Here is a 21254-nt window from a genome sequence, read left to right as displayed (position 1 = left end):
TTAACGTCAAGCAAGGCACCACTGTAAAATGTTTAATTGTTTAATGGCTGGGTTTGGGATATACGTGTAATAGTTCATCCTGCGGTGTGCACCATTTGGGATGTCTTTGGACAGAAAGATGCCAAATAAATAAAAATAAATAGAGGATAAATAAGTTGGGGAGACCTCACCAAAAGACAAGCTTACACAAAAGACAGGTTGCATTATTTTGAGCTGGTTGAGAACCCTGATCCGCCTTTTCTTGTCTCCCCACCTACTCACCAGAGCCTTACCAGTGGAAGATCAGATTTCTCTCTTGAAAGGATCCACCCTACAGATCTGCGCGATCCAGTTCAACATGACCTTTGATCTGGAAAACAATGTTTGGGTGTGTGGCCCCCACTGCTATTCGGTCAAACAGGGCACCCGGGGTAAGTGACGGGAAGCAGAAAACCCCAGCTAGCATGGATTCTGGGAGCTGTATATTGGAGGGGGGGGGAAGCAACACGTAAAAAATTTCTGGCTCCTCGTAGATGGAAGAGTTTTATCTGGCACAAGCTTGGGTGGGTTTTGGTTCACTTTGTCAGGGGAAATCCACAAACGCACAAATCTGGTCTGGGGGGGTCACAAAAGGCCAGGGTTCGAAGGATTAGCCCAATCCAGGGGTCTCAAAAGCGGTAACCGGTGGGTGGATTGCGTTGTTGAGCCCTCGCATGGTCAAAAGTGAGCGTTGACTCAAGTGGATCCAGAGGGACCTTGGAGACGGTTGGTCTTTCTGGCATTGCTTTCTTCTTCTAACATAAGCCTTTCTGCTCGTCCAAAACTCCCCATGCTTTGACTCTGAGGTTCCTAATGCAACACATTTCAATTTACGGGCAAACCTTGTCCCCCGACCCTTTTCTCTTCCAGCCGGTTTTCAGCGAACCCACCTGGAGCTGGTGCAGAAGTTTCATGTCCGCTTACGGAAGCTGAATTTACATGACACCGAATATATTCTTTTGCAGGCTTTGCTGCTGTTCTCTCCCGGTAAGTAAATACTTGGGAGCCTCCGAGGCCACCTTCCTTCCTTAAATCAAGGGGATCTCAAAACCCTGCCTGACTACGGTGACACCAGAATGTAGGGGTGAAGACCTTCTTCTATATCCACCTACAGCTGCTGGTTCCATGAGCCAAAATAATAGGAAAACCCAACCTTGCTTTTTAATTTAAGGTCTGGCATCTCACAAAGAATATGCAAAGCATGGGCTACCCAAAAGGGAAACTTTTTAAAAATTCTATGTTTTTCTCAACATATGTTGACTATTAGTTATTAGGCAGTACGAGGCCACCGGTTCGGCAAAGGTAGCTTTCCCCCACCCATGCTCCTGAAAATCAGTCATCAAATGGAGCAAGAGAATTTACTGTATTTTTCTGTGTATAAAACTATACTATTGTCTAAAATCTTTAGACTAAAAATTGAGGGTCGTCTTAGACACGGGCATAAGCTGAGGAGGGAACAAAAACAAGTGGAGGGGAAAGCAGGGATCAAAGCGATCCTGCAGCGCTTTGATCCCTTTCCCCCTACACTTGCTAAGTCCCACTTAGATTTCTTAATTTTGGGTTAGAAAAGTGGGGGGCATCTTATACATAGGGGCGTCTTATACAAGGAAAAATATGGTATTTAACCCTTATGGTGAAAGAGGTTTGGGGTGTGACACTCTGATGCTCACCTGACCTAAGCATTCTAATCACGGGCTAACTAGGATGTTGGTTTTTTGGTTGAAGTGGACAGCACTCCACGAAAGCACGGCATCATAATAAATCTTCAGGGTACAGCCCAGAGTTTCTGAAGTGGCACCTCCTTCCCTGTTTTATAGGTAAAGGAGGCTTCTATCATCCCATCCCCAGATGTAGGTCTTCTTTTAGGACATGCTTGGGAGGAACTGCCAGGCTTCCTTGGGCCAGGGGGGAAAAGGCTTGCCTCTCTGCTTCCGTGTCTCGTCTGCTTTGCCTCTCACCGGCCAAACCTGCCCCTTTGCAGACGACGTGACGGTCACGCAGCGAGAGGCCGTGGACCAGATCCAGGAGAGAATTGCACTGACCCTCAAAAGCTACATCGACCACTGCCACCCTCTGCCCGAAGGCAGGTGAGTGAGTTGTGTGTGTGTGTGTGTGCTTTGAGAGATGCTGTATGAAGCAGTGGCAATGTTACAGTCCAAATAAAGAGAGAAACGGTGTGTCTACAACTGGGCTACAATTCCCATGAGCCAGCATGGCTGGGGATATGGGATCATCGGCGTTATGGTTCAAAGCAGACATCAAGGTTTAGAAAATGGGCTTCCACAGAGTATGGTGGTGAGTCGATTTTATTTGCTAGTCCTGGGGTGGGCCAGTTGTGGCCCTTCTTATGTTGGATTTCTATGGGGAGCATCCCGGGCCAGGGGATGATGGGCGTTGTAATCCAGTTCCTGGTAGTCCACAGGTTGCCAACTCATTGTTTTATTCTTACAATTTATGGGGAGTCCTCTTTTTAAGTTGGGAACAATTTAATACTACCTGCATCGATAGAGCGTGGGAAATCCATGCTGCGTGGGAAAATCGCCCCATGCATTCTGGACCTCTAAGGGCTCTTTAACCAGAAAGGCTGGCCATAACTCAGAATGGACTTGACGGCATAGGATGATTCATTATCATAGCCTAGAAGAGGGAGACATAAAAGCAAAAGGCAGATAATGCATCTCCAGGTAGTAAAATGGTTAAAATTAAAAATCTATAGTATTGTGAATTTCGTTGTATGATATACTGTGTATATACTTACAATGACAATAAATTATATTATTATTATTATAGATATAAGACCTCCCCCACACTTTTCTAACCCAAAATTAAGAAATCTAAGTGGGGCTTAGCAAGTGTAGGGGGAAAGGGATCAAAGTGCTGCAGGATCGCTTTGATCCCTGCTTTCCCCTCCACTTGTTTTTTCTCTCTTCTTAGCTTACTTCCGTGTATAAGACGACCCTCATTTTTTAGTCTAAAGATTTTAGACAAAAGTATAGTCTTATACACGGAAAAATACCGTAAGTTTCTGTTTATTTACCCTCATCTGGTTCATTATTGACCCCCAGAAACTGGTCTAGAACTGAAGTAGCTTCCTCTGATTTAGGTGGCAAGGAGAGGCAGAGTTGGACGTCATCCGCAGACGGGTGACACCGAACCCCAAAACTCCAGACAGCATCTCACACGGGTTTCATGTAGATATTGAATAAGGTGGGAGACAAAACAGAACCCCACAGGTCAGCGAGCACGGTGTCAAACAGAAGTCACCGAGCACCACATTCTATTATTGCTGTGATTGCTATCCACTGATGTAGGATATATGGAACTGGGGATTGCCTGGCCAAGATTTTCTTAAATCAGGACAACCTATAATCCATATAATTATTCCCCCCCCCCCCACCAAAGTTGGCACTGTTGGATTACAAAGGTCACATCAACCCTGCCTTACATAATTACAAACTGTGTTTATGATAATCTCCTATATTCACACATTTTAACTGCAGAATTCTTTGCGGAGCCGTTCCGTTGCCAGGCCATTTATGAATTCAGCGTGGCCCAGCGTTGCCACAGGTGGCTCATGGCTTTGAAAAGAACCAAGTTCAAACAGCGGTGTTAAAACTTGTTTCACTTTTAAAGCACTTTTCCCCCCCTGCACCTCTGTAGACATTTTAGTATTTTTCTAACTCTCTTAACATACAAGGTCTCAAAAATTGACAATGGCGGAAGCTTCTCATGGTCCAGAGATAGGCATGCTTGTTCTCTGGAGAATGACGAATATCCACTTTAGGTACAAGAAGAGTAACCGTCCCGAAGAACAGGGATGAAGGGATAGATATGAGAATGAAATAGACTGGAGCTACAGGGACTCTTTCTTCCATCCGTCTTGTCTAGGTTCCTCTATGCCAAACTTCTCCTGCTGCTGACGGAGCTACGGACCTTGAAAGTGGAGGGCAAGCGCCAGATTCAACACATCCACAGCAGCGAAGACCTGATCTCTATGATGCCGCTGCTTTCAGAAATTATCAGCTGAACGCTCGAAGGCGGAGGGTCCGGTTTTCTTGCTCTGCAAGTTAAATTGCCTTTGCAGGCCACTCAAAATTGTGCTCGCCTGGAGAAAAGGCCCGGCTGGCCAACTTCCTGCCTGGGATAGGCCTAACTTCCTGTTTGAAAAGGAAGCTTCCCGGTCAGCATTAAGGCAACTCTTTTTTTCACACTAAGACTTGAAGACCAGTAGCTGAGCCCTCTCTCTGGGTGAGCACGGTTTAGGCGTTTGTAAGATTTGGGTCCAGCAGGTGGGGCTTCCAGATAGGAGAAGTATGGGATTTGTAGTAAAAAGAAATTTGAAATGCATGCTCCTAGTCCCTCTGCTTCAAAAGAGGTCTGCCATCCTCTTGAGCTAAGGATCTAGTGGTATGTTAAGGACCAGCACATTTTATTTGGCTTAAGCATTCATGGATTGTAGTCCGGTTCTCCAGAAGCATAAGATACAGACTCAGAAGGTATGAGTTCTTAAAAACTAAAAGTGGATTTCCGGCCACTTTTCTGCTTGTTTTCTTTTTTCTTTCTCATTTTTGGCCAAAGATGTGGTTCTGGATGAACCTAGGGCAGGAAACTAGTCCTCATGAAGCGATCAAACGTGCCCACCTCTGCTGTCTGTCATGATTTAGAAACGTGACCCGTGTGTGCTTTAACGCCGCGGAATAAGGCATTTTAATCTCTTGCTCTCCCTTAACAGCACTTAAACGGCGAATTAAAAGGACTGGTTTTATATTTGCATTCCTCATACGGATGTCTCTTTTCACTGAGAGTGTTTCTTCTCCTGGTCCTCATGTTTGACCAACTGCATGTTTGCCAAAGGAAACCACCAAGAAGAATCTGTGTTTGGCAGCTAAAAAAGCTTCATAAAGGAGGGTTGCTGCAGTGAGCATCTTGGGTGCAGAAAACAACAACTGTACATCTTAGTGTCAATGAAAAATTTGTGTCCATGTGCGATTGCTTGTCCATCATTCCGAGAGCGTGAACCCCTAGCTGTGTATTTCTGCCAATGTATGATATTACAGAGGATATATATCTGACTGTGGCAGATCTCCTAGACATGAAACTTGACCCACTGAAACTTGGCTTGCATACGGAAAATATCTTTGTTTTCTCAGAAACTTTGAGTAATTTTTATGACTGTAAACATGTCCGTGTATATAAAGTCTGTAGTACCATTTTCAGTCATTGGATGGCAGACATCCCTAATCACTACATACCATATTTTTCCATGTATAAAATGACACTTTCCCCTAAAATAATTAAAGGAAAAATTTGAGAGTCGTTTTATACACGGAACTAATGGAGGGGGGAAGCAGGAATCACATTCCCCTTTTCATTTTCTTTGCAAAACATGGAGGGGGAAGCAACTTTGTGCAATGAAAGGGGAGGGGGAAAGCAGGAATCGCTTTCCTCTTTTCATTTTCTTTGCAAAATGTGGAGGGGGAAAGCAGCTTTTTGCAAAGAAAGTGGAGGGGGGAAGCAGGAATTGATTTCCCCCTCAACTTTCTTGCAAAGAAAGAAATTTTGAGTTAGAAAAGTGGGGGCGTCTTATACATGGGGGTGTCTTATACACTGAAAAATACAGTAGGTTTATTATTGTAGAAGGTATATAGCTGTGGAGGTGGGAGATCTCGTAGGCTGCAGGTTTAGAGCAGGTGGATTTCATGGGAGCGCAGATTAGTACTAGCTGGTTGAAGCAGTGGTTGGGTTGGGGTGTGTTGTGGGAGGGGGGACCGGAGTTGTCCAGAGCCATTAGTGGTTTCATATCGCAACCTGGGCAGGATATAAGATGAAAAATAGCAGGCGAGGCACTGCATAGTCCTTGCACACACATTGACACCCCTGCATGGTAGAGAGGCAAAATCCATACATTCTTCACTAAGACATTTGACCTTCTGGGAAGCCCAGAAAGAGAAAAAGCTGAAAGATTGAGAAAGAGCCCCATAAGGGATCCTTGAAAAGCAAGGCAATGGAATATACTCTATGCCCCAGGTAAAGCCAACCAGATCCTTAGGTTGAACCACCAGGGCTAAGAAACCTTCTGATCTGGTGACATTCTCTAGGACAGCAAAAATGTTTCAACCCTGACCAGTGAGTGGATCATGTCCTGAGCCAAGCCGGCTTGCTCTCATGACCGCGATCTTCCTGAGAGCAAAGGATCTTCTCCATTTGTGTCAGAAGGAATCCGGCGGTGCTTCCAGTGGAAGGATCAGCCAACGGAGGGCTGTGGTTGCCCAGGGGATATCCGAATATATTCTAAGACCTCACATTTTGGGGGGGAGGACCCTTCCCTGTTCCCCAGTTCAGGGATGAGTTTAGATAATGCATAGAGATAGACAGACAGACAGACAGACAGACAGACAGACAGACAGACATTTGGTTCAAGGACACAGCTAGGGAATACCAGGGCTCTAAAAATTGGTTTGAGGAAAAGCTCAAAAAATAGGTCTAGCACTCTTTATATTTGCCTAGACCTATTAAAGCACTCTTGCTCTTTCTGTGGAGCCCGAGGTTGGGAGTTCAATTCCCCTACTGTGCCTTCTGCGCATACTGTACAGCCAGCCTGGGTAGCCTTGGGCAAGCTGCACAGTCCCAGGGCTCCCCCTAGAGGAAGGGAAGGGTAAAGCACTTCGGAGTAGACTCATCCTAGAAAACTCTGAAAAAAGTGGCCATGAGTCAGAATTGACTTGATGGTACATGTTGATGATTAAACACATCCTCATTGGACAGGACTCCTGGGTTTTAAAAGATCCATGCCAAGCAGAGGGCACACCCACAAACAACTTTGAATATGAACATCGGGGGAGTGGCGGTAGGAGCTTGAGCTTCCACCCCAAGGGGAATCCACTTTCTTTCCCATCCGATCTGCCCTCAATGCCCTCTTCTTCCTTCCTTGGGGACGTATTTCCAGACCTCCACTTTTGGCCTTGCTCACCCCTGCTGTCGGCTTCCAGGAGGCAGGCCAGCGGCATCTCTCCCCTCCTTCCCGTTCTGACGGGCAAAGTACAAATTTCACCTCTCCTTATCAAACGCAATCAGTCTGGATTGTTTTTCTCCCCAGAGACACCACTGGAGAAAAAAAAATACACCTGCGAGAAGTGTCCAGGGCAGAAAATCACACACCTCCTTGGCTGGTCATCCTCCTTCCGGTTTGTCCACATTCTTGCCCGCTCGCCTCCAAGAGCGCAGCCCTCCAGACGGGTAAGCAGGCCTAGCGGTCGTACCCAGAGAGGGGCAAAGGGATGGAAGCGGCTCTCTCTCTCTCTCTCTGGCCCTAAAGATAAGATGAAGGAGGAAAATCCAGGATGCAGGAGAAGAGAGGAAAAAACTTGGGAACAGTTGGAGAAGGTCCGGAGGACGAACAGAAATGAGCAGACGCCCGTCCTCTGTCTCTTCTTCAGCCATTAAGTGGAGGGAAGGGGTTTTAAGAGCAGTGACAGGAGGGCCCCCTCCCCAAAACTACTCCTCTGGAAAGAGCCCCCCCATCCGGCTGGACCACCCTCTTTCGGAGCTGCCCTCCAGGTTTTACGAAGCCGAAAGGCGGAAGAGAGAGGCGCCACTTTCTCCTTCTAACCTTTGCCTTCTTCTTTTTTTTCTTCCCTTTCCCTTCCCAGGTTACATAACCGGGCCACTGCCCGCAGGCGCACCGCCCTGGAATGTAATATTTGCACAGGTAAGTGGCAAGTTCCACCTGCCTCTGAGATCGGCGAGTCCCGCAGCGTCAACAGCCCCTTCCTTTCCTGTTTCACGGAGGTAGAGACCACAGCCCCGGACAGGTAGATCCTGGTGTCCCAGTAGGGCCCAGTTCCGAGCCCCAGGGAGCATATTTAAGGAAGGGCCAGGAGCTGCCTTGTCCTGCATCAGACTCTGGGTTTATTTAGTGCGGTATTATTATCAGCTGTGCCCAGTAGTAGCAAGTGTCCAGGGCTTCAGCCATGGTCCTGATAATAATTGCATGTCCTCAAGTCAATTCTGACATATGGAGACCTTTTCTATTGTTTTCTTGGCAGAGAACACTCAGAAGTGGTTTATTCCATCATTCCATTATTCAGGGGGTATCCTAGGACTGTGCAGCTTGCCCAGGGCTACACAGGCTGGCTCTTCACCTAGGAGGCACAGCGAGGAATCAATCTCGAAATTTCTGGCTCCACAGCCAGAAATCTGAACCACCGAGCTATCCAGCCAGCTCCTAGCTGACTGCAAGGACCTTATACATTCCCGGGGTGGGGTGGGGTGTGTGTCTCTCATCCAAGATTCATTTTGCTTTTCTTGCAAAATTCAGTGAGATTTCTGCCTTTGTGCCTCACAGGATTCTGACCATAATGGAGTGTTACACGATTCGAAAATTGTGCATACTTTGGTCTTCTTTTCTGTCAGAATTCTTGAACTACAAAACCCATAATTCTCTATTTTGGGAGTTCTACCTTGCTTACAGATATCTAAATATGGCTCATCTGGGAGGATGGCTCATGTGGAATGGTCTGAGGCCGATCGAGGGCCTTTTCTCTTGATGGTGCAGTGTTTGACTGACACAGAGGGACAGTAGAGCACCCCCACCTGGCTTTTCAACCTTGTTAGGTGGCTGGGCTTGAGCATCCCTGATTTCCTCCCTCTTCTCCCCAGGGCAGGCCTCTCCAAGGGACAATGGCTGGGCCTGCCACACCACCCTCCCCCGACAGCCAAAACACCATCTGGAGCTCCACGACTTTGAGTCACACCGACAAGGACCTTGAGGAGGACGAAGAGAAAATCTGTGCCGTGTGTGGAGACCGGGCCACTGGCTACCACTTCCACGCCATGACCTGTGAAGGCTGCAAGAGCTTCTTCCGGTAGTCTTGAACACTTCCCTCGCTGAACATCCTCTATGGGCTTCATGTTGGGGTTTGGTGGGGTGGGATCGGATTGGAGATCCCCAAGTGATTTTCCGTCACAGGGCCACATCCAGGCATCTATGAGATGATCTCCGTTTTGTCTCTGTGTCTCCCAGGCGGACTGTCCTGAAGGGCTTCCAGTTCACCTGCCCCTTCACCCGCAGCTGCACCATCACCAAAGCCAAACGCCGGCAGTGCCAGGCCTGTCGGTACCAAAAATGCCTGGCCGTGGGCATGAAGAAAGACAGTGAGTAGACCCAGGTTCATCTTGTCATGCTTGGGTTTTTTCTTGAGAATGCAAGACTCAACGGCCTTGTCGTAGCAAAGGCGGGCTGCCCCAGGGGACGCCTGGATTCATGATGGGCTGGGAATATCTCTCTGACCAAAATTCCTTTGACCCTAGAAGTAGAGGCGGGAGGCCCCCATGTCGGAGGTGCTGCGCTTGCTCTGGGCCTTCTAGACCCTGCGGTGAGCAGGGGTTGGTCTAGATAACCTCCAGGGATCCCTGGATGCCCATTATGGTTAACCAAGAGGGTATGTTTGTTGGTCTGTCTGCTGTGCTTAATTTGCTTCCTGAAAACTCACAGGCCTCCATCTGATGGCTAAGCCTGGCTGGAGTAGATGACCTTGACTAAATGAGGAAATAACATGTCAACAATTACATAAATCCCAACACGTCAATGGGTCTATTCTAGTTGGGGCTCTCTCTCTCTCTCTCTCTCTCGTTATTCGTACTTTCTTTTATTTGGCCTTCCTACTCATAAAATTCATCAGTGCAGGCAAGCCAACATTGTGTTGTTTTGCCTCAGGCGTCAAAATGTCTTGGTCTGCCTTCAGGTCAGTGGACCACCACGGACGCAGATCTCCTCTCTGTAAACCCTGTTTTCCATTTCCAGTGATCATGTCCGAGGAGGCGCTGTGCGCACGCCGGGAGCTGCGGCGTCAAAAGCAGCAAGGCGAGCTGAATCCTCCAGCACAGCAGACCGAAAAGGGCAGCCTCACGGCGGATCAACAAGAGTTGATCGAGATCCTCTCCGAAGCCTACAAGAAAAACGTGGACTCCAGCTTTTCCCCGTTCACATACTACCAAGTGAGCTGGTCTCTCTTTCTCTTTTTTGGGGGGTGTGTGTCCCTTCCCCTAACTATCACAACAATCCCCACTAAGGCAGGCTACACATGACAGATCACTGGGAGAGAACACTCCCTAAATACTGGTTTCTGTTGTTTTTAATGTATTTTTAGTACTCCGTTTCTCTAAGCAGTTGTCAGACCTTTTTCTGACATTGGAATAATATATTATTTCGAAGCTTTGATACAGCTTCCTTCTTAATCTTGGAAGCTTCTTTGAGGCCTTTGTTTGGGGGGAAAAAGGTTGGATAAAAATACTTTAAATACGTAAATAAATTGAGGGAGGGGACCGCTGTAAGAGCAGTGGCCACTTATAGGGAAGACATCCTCCTACACCCTGTGGCTTGCACAAATCAGGGATGTGGGCAAATCTTTGAGTTCAAGCCCCAAGCACGAATCTTTGGTACCAAGTCGTGAATCCTGGGTGGGAACGGCGGGAGGAGAACAGTCTTGAGTTCCAGACCACAAAATATCTCAGCTGGTAAACCTGTTTTGGCTATACAGTGGTGCCTCGCTAGACAGTTACCCCGTATGACAGTTTTTTCACTAGACATTGGCTTTTTGCGATCGCTATAGCGATTCGCAAAACAGTGATTCCTATGGGGGAATTTCGCTGGACAATGTTTGGTCCCTGCTTTGCAAACCGATTTTCGCTAGACGACGATTGTGACAGCTCCCTCCGCGCTCAGAAACAGATGTTTTCGGGACCTAAGCTTCGCAAGACAGCGATTTAAACAGCTGATCGGCGGTTCGCAAAGCGGCTTTCCTATGGCTGATCTTCACTAGACAACGACGATTCTTCCCCATTGGAACGCATTAAACAGGTTTCAATGCATTCCAATGGGGAAATGCTTTTCGCTAGATGATGATTTCGCTAAACAGCGATTTCAGTGGAACGGATTATCATCGTCTAGCGAGGCACCACTGTACTTCTTTGAAATTCCTTGAGGAAGGAAAGTTGAGCGGAACCCCAAGAATCAAGAGCTGGGGTTTCCTCAGAACTTCTCTTCATCTGCTTCTTTCTTTCTTTCTTTCTTTCTTTCTTTCTTTCTTTCTTGTGGGGAAAAATCCCCAGGGAACCCTGCTTGGAAGCCAGCCAAGCAGCAGTTGCATGAAAACCAGGGAGAGATCTCTGATAAAAAAAGACACTGCAGACTTTATCTTGTTAGTATTCAGGTACCGGTAGAGAAGAAGAAGAAGATGAAGATGACTACCTTCTTCCCCCCAGACGTTTTTATTAAGCACGCAAAACAAGCAAAATTAGCATAAGATAAGAATTTGGCCATAGAGGCGTTGTGTGGTTATCAGTCTTAAGGCATTCCACGCCTGCGCAGAGAGAGAATCATAGAACAATGCATCTTTATACTACAATAACTTGATTATGCTAAACACCAGTGATGTATCCCTTAATAGCCACAAGATGGAACTTTAGACTACAAAATCCCCACATTCCCTCCGTTTATATTTCATTTTGGATGAGCAAGTTACTGCCAGTAAGACTCCTGATGTGTTTCATGAGTCCATGGAAGCTCTTCATTGATGGAGGGCAACAGCCATGTCATCTCAACCCGTACAGTATATCGTGCATCAGCCTCACCATAAAAATCACCTACTCTAGAAAGGAACACATGATATTAGAATTGATACAATTGCTGAGCAGATAAAGACATTGATTGTACAGATGTTTGATATCACTTAGTAAAAACATTAATTAATGAAGGAACATTGATTAAAACAAGCATAAGGCAAATACAAATTTTCAGTAAAATAATACCATGCATTAGTAGTATGCAAAGCCATCCCATAGGGAAGTGTTAATATTACTGGTAATAATGGTATCACTCAAATCAACTGATATATGCTCAATTGAAAGCTGCAAATTATGGAAGCAAATAATACTTTGAGTATCTATTACAATAAAACATAGTATAAGTATGTGCAAGCAATTAGCGATGCTTTAACTGAAAGCTGCTTTAACTGGTCTATTTCATTCTGCAGATCTACCATGATTCTTGTTGTAGCATTAACTGCATTCTTTTAAAACATTGTCCAGATCAAGTGAAACCTGGAACCTTGGCATTCCAGTTCCCTGCATGAATACAACAGAAACACAAAGCTCAGATGTGGTGCGTAAATTGAACCTTTGAAATATTAGAAGTAGGAGGAACAGCATGGAAAAGAAGTTCAGATTGACCATGTTCTGAAATACTTTGCAAAGAGGCAAGAATTAAGGTTGGATCATCAATAAGACCAGGCAATGAGCTCATGATTCATATAAAAGAGAAACATTCTGTCCATGAACATCAAATATATACTGAGCATGTTGCACCCAAGAATTGCCTTGATTGTCCAGAGCAGAAATACGTGGAACCAAGAACAGTTCAAGCAGTCCTAGGAGTCGGATGGCAGAGATCCACACCATCTTGCCAGGATCCAAACAGCGCCTTTGTCCAGTGCGACTGCAGCATCCTTGTCCCAGGTGATCAATAGAATTGATCCCTTACCATTCAGGTGGTAAACATTCTGTCCTGAAATGAACTTTAACTTGGGTTGTGAACCCTGTTAATGAGGAAAAAGCAGAAAATTTAAAGTATACAGAACTTTTGCAACAACCATAGGAACAATCTGACCCAGAAACCCCTCTGCCTGAGGTTTGCTCTGCAAAAGAAATTTAAGCGTTAAGTGTGCTCTTTCCACAATTGCTTGCCCTGTGGAATTAAAAGGAATCTCATGCTTCAGTGAGAGTCCCCATTGAACATAAAATTCTTGAAAGGCAGATGATATATAGACAGCTCCATTGTCCAGTCTTCAGGCCTAGGATGGCCCATTACAGCAATTGTTCCAAATGTAATGTTGAATACCTTGTCTTGCAGTCTCTCCATGAAGAGGAGATGCCAAATAAACCCAGAAAATGTATCCACAGTCAAATGTAATTTAGGCAAAAACCTGCACTTGTGTGCCATCCACGTGCCAACTACAATGTCTCTTGCCTGAGTCATTGGGATAGAAAACATTCTGTGAAACATATTTACAGAGTAATGAAACATGTCATGAGAAGCAAATAGGATCAGAAAAAAGACTAAAGCACATGAATTCTGCTTGAAAGCTGAATCAGCAACAGCATTCCCTTCAGTAATAAATCCCGGAAGTTGAGGGTGGGAACATATATGGGCAATGGAACAGAATGCTGTTCTGCTTTAAAGTAACAAAGTCAGGAAAACAGTGAAAACAAATCCTTATCTATGGAAGGAGACAGATATTTAAAAAAACAAATGCCTAAAAAGCTTATAAACGTGTGTCTATAACAAAGTTAAACTCATCATTAGAAAAAAGTTCAAACGCTGCCACGTGACAACACCTTGGAAAGGCAAACCATCTGTGAAAAGCATCTGTGGAAAAACAAGTGGTTAATTGATAAGAAATGCAGGAAAGCAGGCACTTGTCTTTTGGAGAGTTCAGCATCACCCTGCAGAAAAAAATAGAGTTAATACGTCCCTGACAATTGTGGCAACATCTGGAACGATGCCTTGGCAAAACAAATCTGCAACTGCTTTAACACAGGAGTACAAGTTCAAGCGAGTACATGGCCCATCTTGTCAGTAGGGAATTGCAGTTGATAGCCATGGCGTAGCTAAGATTGGACTTGAAATAGGAATGCTCTCAGTAAGCAGGCGAGCTTGCAGCTTGCAGATGAAGTTGTTGAGAGATCAGCTGTAAGAAGCCTTCATTGATGCAGTGATAAGGATGATGTCAGCTGGAGTTACCACAATAACAATAACAGGTGAAGAACGACCAGGGAGTGCAGAGAACAACGGTGAGAGATCATTTGTAGACAATACCAAAACTGATGTGCCCAATTGATATCTCAATGGTATAGATGCAAAAGTTTATGTCCAGTCTGTTGTTTTTTTTCCTCTGGGCTGCACAAAAACCCTTCTGCAAGAAGACTGTAGGTTGCCAAATGATTCTCCATTTAGACTGTCCGAACACAATGGCATTCTCTTGGCAGAACGCCCAGAATCGCTGATAAGAGGAGAGAACTAAGTCTGGGCATTGCGCCAGGTGTGGACCTTGAATTTGCTACTTCACAGAGACACAGAAAACAATACAGAGTTTATGTCCTAGCAGGCTGCACTGAATCCGTGGATGAGATTATAGGTCCCATCACGCTGAGATATTCAGGAAACTGCTAAGCAATGCAAGGTGTGATAGAATTTGTAGTTCTAGGAAGAACATGGAACATAGTGTCCAGGATGTTGCAAGTGGCTTGAGAGTAACAATGCTTTCTCCAGATTGGAAGGTGATGGGGGAAGCGCTTTAAGGAGTTGGCTCACCTCCTCCCATCCCATACGCATTTTTCTCTCTTACTGGCCAGGTGGGGGGGCAATCTTTCTCAGCTCTGACTGTCCAGCTGAGTAGGATTTTTCACCCAAACCTGAATGTTTGCCATGCGAGTTATCAGTCCTGGCACAACATTCAAGCTGAGACAAACAAAATCAGCGCATGTAAAAACCAGAACAGTGTAGCCTTGAGGAATAGCGGCACATTTAGCTTTAGAAACATAGACCCATTGTGGCAGTTCAAAACAGGCCTCCTGTTGGGCTTCCCCCCTTACATTTTCTTCCTCCTCCCCTTCTGATTTCTCACAAGACACATGGCATGCTTGTAAAGCTTCTTTTGTATACCAGCCGGTGACATCACATGAATCCTGCAGATCCCCTATTATTCTCTCTTGGCCTGGGGGCGGCCCTGGGTCCCATTTCCCTGGGTCCCATTTCCCATGTGACCTTGGCTGACTGAGAACTGCATCCATGAGACGGACTTGAACAGCAGAAGCGAATATACCTTCTCCCATAATAATTGGCTGACGTACAGAAACAACAGCATTAATTTCTGCTTGCTTAGTTGCTAAATCTTGCCATCCTTGAAGGCAAATGAGTCCTTCTGCTGGTGGAAGGAGACCCCTACTCCAGTCACTAGGGGCCGGCCGTTGGGCGGATGAGGATTCCGGGAGAGCCTGTGTCTGTTTGTCCTTGAGACTGAGTTGCAGTTCGCGGACGCCTTGATATGGGAGCAGTTCAGAACTATGAGAAACTGCCACGGCATCTCCCTGTGCCTGTGCTTGTGTTCCCTGAACGCCAGGATAAGCAGTTTCTAAAGCAGCACCCATTGTATCCATTAAAGGACAGTTAGAAATTTTGTTCTCAGTTGCCTGATGAACGGCAGGACTGGGAGACAATGCTGAGGTGTTCCCAGGCTGAGGCTCGGTTGGCTGGGCAGAATGAGACAGAGAGTCCAGCAGTGGAACCGAGGGGGCTGGTGTGAGAGGAAGGGGAGGCAAAATTTGAGGGAGTTGTTTGAACAGATTATTTTCAAATTCTTGGTCGAAAAGAATGTTCCGTGGTGGTGCCAAGCCTTGAAGGCTGGTACGCACTTTGCAGCATGTAGAAAGCACTTTTGCTGTAACTCTTGGATGTCCCTGTAAACAGCTGCCTATTTTAGACCATTCCTGGAGGTCCAGTGTCCCTTCTTCGGGGATCCAGGGGCATACATCCCGAATAGTATGAACTAAATCTTCCACTTCTGTGCGTGTGGTCGTGTGACCATTCCTTTTTAATAAGAAGTGGAGGTCCTGTACTTCCTGAAGATTAGATACAAAGCTCCCCATGTTTGCTAGGAGTCTAGGTGTCTAACTTGACAAATTCAACACTCACCCGGGATCCTTGCGGATGTGTGACGTCTGGAACCCTTGCCGGGCGAGGGCAGTGTGAATTGTCGCGCTGTTGCGTTGCTCAGCTTGTCCCGTGCTTCTTGCCTCACACGGGCCGCCAAAATGTGGGGAAAATCCCCAGGGAACCCTGCTTGGAAGCCAGCCAAGCAGCAGTTGCATGAAAACCAGGGAGAGATCTCTGATAAAAAAAGACACTGCAGACTTTATCTTGTTAGTATTCAGGTACCGGTAGAGAAGAAGAAGAAGATGAAGATGACTACCTTCTTCCCCCCAGACGTTTTTATTAAGCACGCAAAACAAGCAAAATTAGCATAAGATAAGAATTTGGCCATAGAGGCGTTGTGTGGTTATCAGTCTTAAGGCATTCCACGCCTGCGCAGAGAGAGAATCATAGAACAATGCATCTTTATACTACAATAACTTGATTATGCTAAACACCAGTGATGTATCCCTTAATAGCCACAAGATGGAACTTTAGACTACAAAATCCCCACACTTTCTTTCTTTCTTTCTTTCTTTGTCTCTCTCTCTCTCTCTGTCTTTCTCCAGACTCAGGTCCGCTTATCCGTCCACAGCCCCCAGGAAGCCCGTTTCCCCCCACTATTTCCCCTCAGTTCTCAAGAACCTGTGGAGAGCTACCCGGACGACGTCCTGCCCGATGTCTTCTCCATGTTGCCATTGTTCGCCGATCTCACCACCTTCATGATCCAGCAAGTGATTCAGTTTGCAAAGGCCATCCCGTATTTTAGGTGGGTGGGGGTTCCTGGTGACGCTTCCCTGGTTGTGTTATTCTGGTTGGGCTTTGAGAATCCCCCCCTTAGCCAGCCTCGATCCCTGCCACCCGCCTCATCTCTCTTAAGTTTCTGATGACCGAAGGCGATTTGGCGGGCAGGCTCCTATGAAACTCTATGTTGTAGCAAAAAGAGATGGTAGGAGATGCCTTTCTCGGAGGACAGACACCCTACAAAGAGCTGCTAGCTTTCGGCCCTGCAGGTGTCTCTTTCTCAGGCTGGGCACGGCGCCGAGAAAACAGGAGCGTTCCAAAAATCGTGGCCACCCGTGCAGAACCAGTTCAAATAAATCCCGAAATGGGAGACAAGGCCGCGGGATCTGATCGGAGGTGGCCGGCAGCATGGCTTTTGGGAGGTGTCATCCGAAAGGACAAATCTGCACACCTCCAGAGCAGTAGTGGCCACCCTTGGGTCCCCCCAATGTTCTTGGACTACGACTCTGAGAAATCCTGGCCAGCCCAGCTGGTTGTGATGGCTTCTGGGAGTTGTAGTCTCAGAACATAACACCCCCCCCAAGTGACCCACGGTTGGGAACCACCAGTCTCGCCTGTTAACCACATCTTCTTGTCCCCTTCTTCCCCACCACTAGAAATTTGCCTGTCGACGACCAGATCTCGCTCCTGAAAGGGGCCACGATGGAAATCTGTGAAATCCAGTTTAATATGTTCTTCGACCTGGACACCGAGGCGTGGGTGTGTGGCCCTCACAGCTACACCGTCGAAAGTGGTGTCCTGAGTAAGTTGCAGGAAGTTTGGGAAGTCCAACTCGTGTTGGGAAAGGGCTGTTTAGAGGACCCGCTTACCAACGATGCTGGGAGCAATAGTATCAAGGGAAAAAAAAGAACATTTCTAGGATTTCCTCACAAGATTCCTTTCCCCATCTAGGGCTGGGAGCAAGACAGAGAGCCAATTCTCAGAAATCTGAAGCAAGCAGCTATAAATAGTTGTTGATTTGTTAATCCATGGCCCTAGCTGTAAAGATTTGATATTTTTAACAACGGTAGAAGAAAGCCTTAACTGTCTTCTGGCACCTCAGAGACAGAGGCGTTTTATATTTAGTGCACACTTTTATGTACCTCAGCCCACTTGAGCAAATGCACCCAGGAAAGCTTCCAGCCCATCAAACTCGTCAGTCTTGAAAGGGCCACAAAACTGTCCTTCTTTCTCGTAGAAGTCTTTAACAGGGCTGTTATGCGCCATCGAGTCAAAACAGAACTTAGAGAGACCCAGAGAGATATTTGAGGGATGGTTTCAGCCGTTCTACCCCTCTCCACAAGTTTCCAGAGCTGAGTGAGGATTCGAACCCAGGTTTCTTGAGTCCTAGTCTGTCACTCCATCCACTGCACCGCACTCAGTACTGGAACAGAGCCAACCTTGTGGAAATTTGAAAAGCCCCAACATCTGGAGGGATCAGGTGGTATTCCTGTGCCCTTGTGTGGCTAATCGATGAGGTGCCAGGATAAAATTTGGTTGGGTGCCTGATTGCCCAGTCCAAAGCTATGCTGGCGCCCCATCAATTAGCCGCTTTGGCGAGTTATGCCAACTTTACTCAAACACCAATGAGATTCTAGCCTTTGCCTCAAAGCGAGCAAACTGATTTCAGAAATCTTCATTTTTTCAGAAACTTGTAATTCCAGGATAAGAACCCGTGAGAACCCACTGAGGGTCCCTAGGCTCTCTTACAATCCTGTCATGGTGGGGAAAGCAGCTCAGTGCCACAGGACAAAGGGAGGAAGTCTATAGTTTCTAAATAAATAAATAAATAAATAAATGCTGGAGGTGCGGTGATTTTACTGGCTTCTCCAAGTGAAAGAAACCACACTCCCCCTCTGGTGCCAAAACCAAAGAGGTCCCAAGGGATCTGTAGGTGTGTGTTTGTATGTGTGTGTGTGTGTGTGTGTGTGTGTGTGTGTGTGTGAGAGAGAGAGAGAGAGAGAGAGAGAGAGAGAGAGAGAGAATTAGGCAAATTGGATTTCTGAAAAATCACTGGGGTTGATAATACCCTCAGCCTTCCACCATGCACCTTGTGCAACAGAGTTTCAGCAATCGTGTTACTATAGGTGTCGTTCAGAACAAAATCCTGGGGAAAAAACTGCTCCGGGTGTTTTGACCCATCAGGCCCCAGTGTCAGTACAACCGTGCTCGACATCCTGTCAAAAACTATGCTCCCCCTCCTGTCTTCCAGTTGGTTTCAAGCAAATCTACCTGGAACCGATACGGAAGTTCCACGTCAGCTTAAGGAAGCTGAATCTGCATGACGCTGAATATGTTCTCTTACAAGCTTTGGTGCTCTTCTCTCCCGGTAAGCTAACACAACTCTAGATTCCATCGTCCTTCCTTAGACCCGGCGAATCTCAATACCCAAAGTTTGGGGGTGAGGATCAGTTTAAGAGCTGCCTTAGCAGCCCTCCCTCATTCATCTTATGTCCTCTGACATCAGGACAAGAGGGAATCCGTTTTCTTAATGTCAGGATTGTAGCAAAATTCACCTGTCACTCCTGGCGGCTTCTGTCCGTGGAGTGGAACAGCAAAACGTCTTTAGCCAGCCTCGGTATTAGTCGTTTTCCCCTGCCGTCTTCGCTAGAACCAGATTTCCCATGCTGTCAGATTTTGCTGACTGTTTTTAGTTAACTCCAGTATGTTTGGGTTGTTATAGTCAAGATCTGAATTCCAGATCCTGCTGGGCCAGGATTTAAGCCTGGGAGATTTTAGAAGCCTGGTTTCATAAAAAATGAAAGGCTGTCTCCTTCGCCCGTCTGCCAGATGCTTTCCGCTCTGTTGATGGGCAAACCCTAAAGTCTGTTCATGCCTTTGTTTATCAGAAGGAAGGGGGGAACGGTGAAAGAGGGGGTAAGGAGTAAACATGTATAGGCCTGCTGAAGATCTGGCTGGGCCATGAAACTCACTGGGTGGCCCCAGGCTGTTCACACACCCTGTGTCTCCACTTGACTTACTTCATAAGTTTGTTGGGTGTGTGTGTGGATAGAATCATAGGCACCGCCTTGATATCTCTGGAATACACAAAGACAGACCTTCCATGTTTGTGAAACCAGACTTTAAAAGAATCCTGTGCTCAAATCCGGCTTAATTTTACAGTTGAGTGCTGAATGCTGTGACACTCAGATGCATTAAAGATTCCAATCACGGGCTATCTATAACGTCTGTTTCTGGTTATAATGGTCTCCGCCCCACAAAGGCATGGCAACTCCTAATAAATCTTCAAGGTGACACCAAATGCTTTATTCCTAAAACCCAAGTTTCCCACGGGGCTCCTTCTCGCCTGTTCTATAGGTGAAGGAGGCTGCTATCATCTCACCCTACCAGTCCCAAGATCTGTTTGTTCCTTAAGGCATGCTTGGGAGGGCCTCCCAGGCTTCCTTGGCCCAGGGGGGAAAAGGCTTGCCTCTCTCCTCCATGTCTCGTCTGCCTTGTCTCTCATTGGCCAAGCCTGCCACTTTGCAGATGACGTGACAGTCACGCAGCAAGAGGCTGTGGACCAGATCCAAGAGAGAATTGCGCTCGCCCTCAAAAGCTACATCGACCATTGCCACCCTCTGCCCGAAGGCAGGTGAGTCGGGGTGTGTGTGTGTGTCTGCTTTGGGAGATGCTATGTAACGCAGCTGCAACGGTACAGGCCAAGTGAAAAGAGAGACGGTGTGTCTACAACTGGGCTACAATTCCCATTAGCCAACAAGGCTGATGGTCCGTGATTCCAGGAATTATGGTTCAAAGCAGACATCAAGCTTGACTGAGTTGTACACAGCATGCCAGGAGGGCGTTTTCTTTAGGCCAGGGCTGATTTTGGAATTCAGTGAGAATCCTGTGTTTTTGATAGATGGTGGGAGTTGTAGTTAAACATCTGGTAATTCACCGGCTCCCGTTTGAGTTGCTTTCTTCCGATTTATAAGGCAAGCCCCTTTTTTGTTGGGAACCATTTCAGTACCACCTTCATCAATAACGCGTTGCATGTGGGTGGATCTCCCCACACCTTCTGCCTTTCTGACAGTACTCCCTCCCTCTTTTTAAGCTGAATTTCCGTTTCTCGCTTGGGGTGGCTCATGAATCGCTCCATGTTGCACATCCTTGCTTATTGAGTGGATTTTCTTCTTGTTATCTGATATGCAGTAGGACTCCCATATCTGCGGGGGTTTGGTTCCAAGCCCCATCACCACCACGGGTGATGAAAAACACTGATAGTAGTGGATACTATACACAGAATGTGGTAAAAGAAAAAAAAATCCAGAAAAAAAAGTATTGTCACATGTATTACCAGAACTGGCCACTAGAGAACAACAAGAATACACCATATATGGTCTCTGACTCCCTCTAGTGTCCAGTTCTGGTAAAACATTGTGCAAATACATATTTCTAGTTTTTTCTTTTAATACAGTGGTGCCCCGCATAGCGACGATAATCCGTGCAGCAAAAATCGTCGCTATACGGATTCGTCGCTATGCAAAATAAAAAATCCCATAGGAATGCATTAAAACCCGTTTAATCCGTTCCTATGGGCAAAAAACTCACCTTTAAGCGAAAATCCTCCATACGGCCGCCATTTTCGCTGCCCGGTAAGTGAGGAATCGGCACAAAAACACAGCGGGCGGCCATTTTTTTTACCCGGCGGCCATTTTGGAATCGCCGATCAGCTCTTAAAAAAGCATCGCTATGCGAAAATCGGTAA

General features: G+C 46.5%; 1 protein-coding gene across 1 annotated transcript in view; it reads left to right on the top strand.

Moving 5' to 3' along the window:
- The window catches only part of LOC110080958 (uncharacterized), a 29150-nt gene that overhangs the window by 6114 nt on the left and 1782 nt on the right, over positions 1-21254 (top strand). Inside the window, exons 7-18 of the mRNA XM_078381935.1 lie at positions 265-410; positions 889-1005; positions 2000-2105; positions 7115-7254; positions 7668-7726; positions 8677-8882; positions 9041-9171; positions 9821-10014; positions 16333-16532; positions 17164-17309; positions 18759-18875; positions 20036-20141. Of these exons, the coding sequence (XP_078238061.1) occupies positions 265-410; positions 889-1005; positions 2000-2105; positions 7115-7254; positions 7668-7726; positions 8677-8882; positions 9041-9171; positions 9821-10014; positions 16333-16532; positions 17164-17309; positions 18759-18875; positions 20036-20141 (1668 nt within the window). The remainder of the gene's footprint in view (positions 1-264; positions 411-888; positions 1006-1999; positions 2106-7114; positions 7255-7667; positions 7727-8676; positions 8883-9040; positions 9172-9820; positions 10015-16332; positions 16533-17163; positions 17310-18758; positions 18876-20035; positions 20142-21254) is intronic.

Source organism: Pogona vitticeps, chromosome 15 (genome assembly GCF_051106095.1).
Source record: "Pogona vitticeps strain Pit_001003342236 chromosome 15, PviZW2.1, whole genome shotgun sequence".
Taxonomy (NCBI): domain Eukaryota; kingdom Metazoa; phylum Chordata; class Lepidosauria; order Squamata; family Agamidae; genus Pogona; species Pogona vitticeps.
This window is presented reverse-complemented; position numbering and strand designations above follow the sequence as displayed.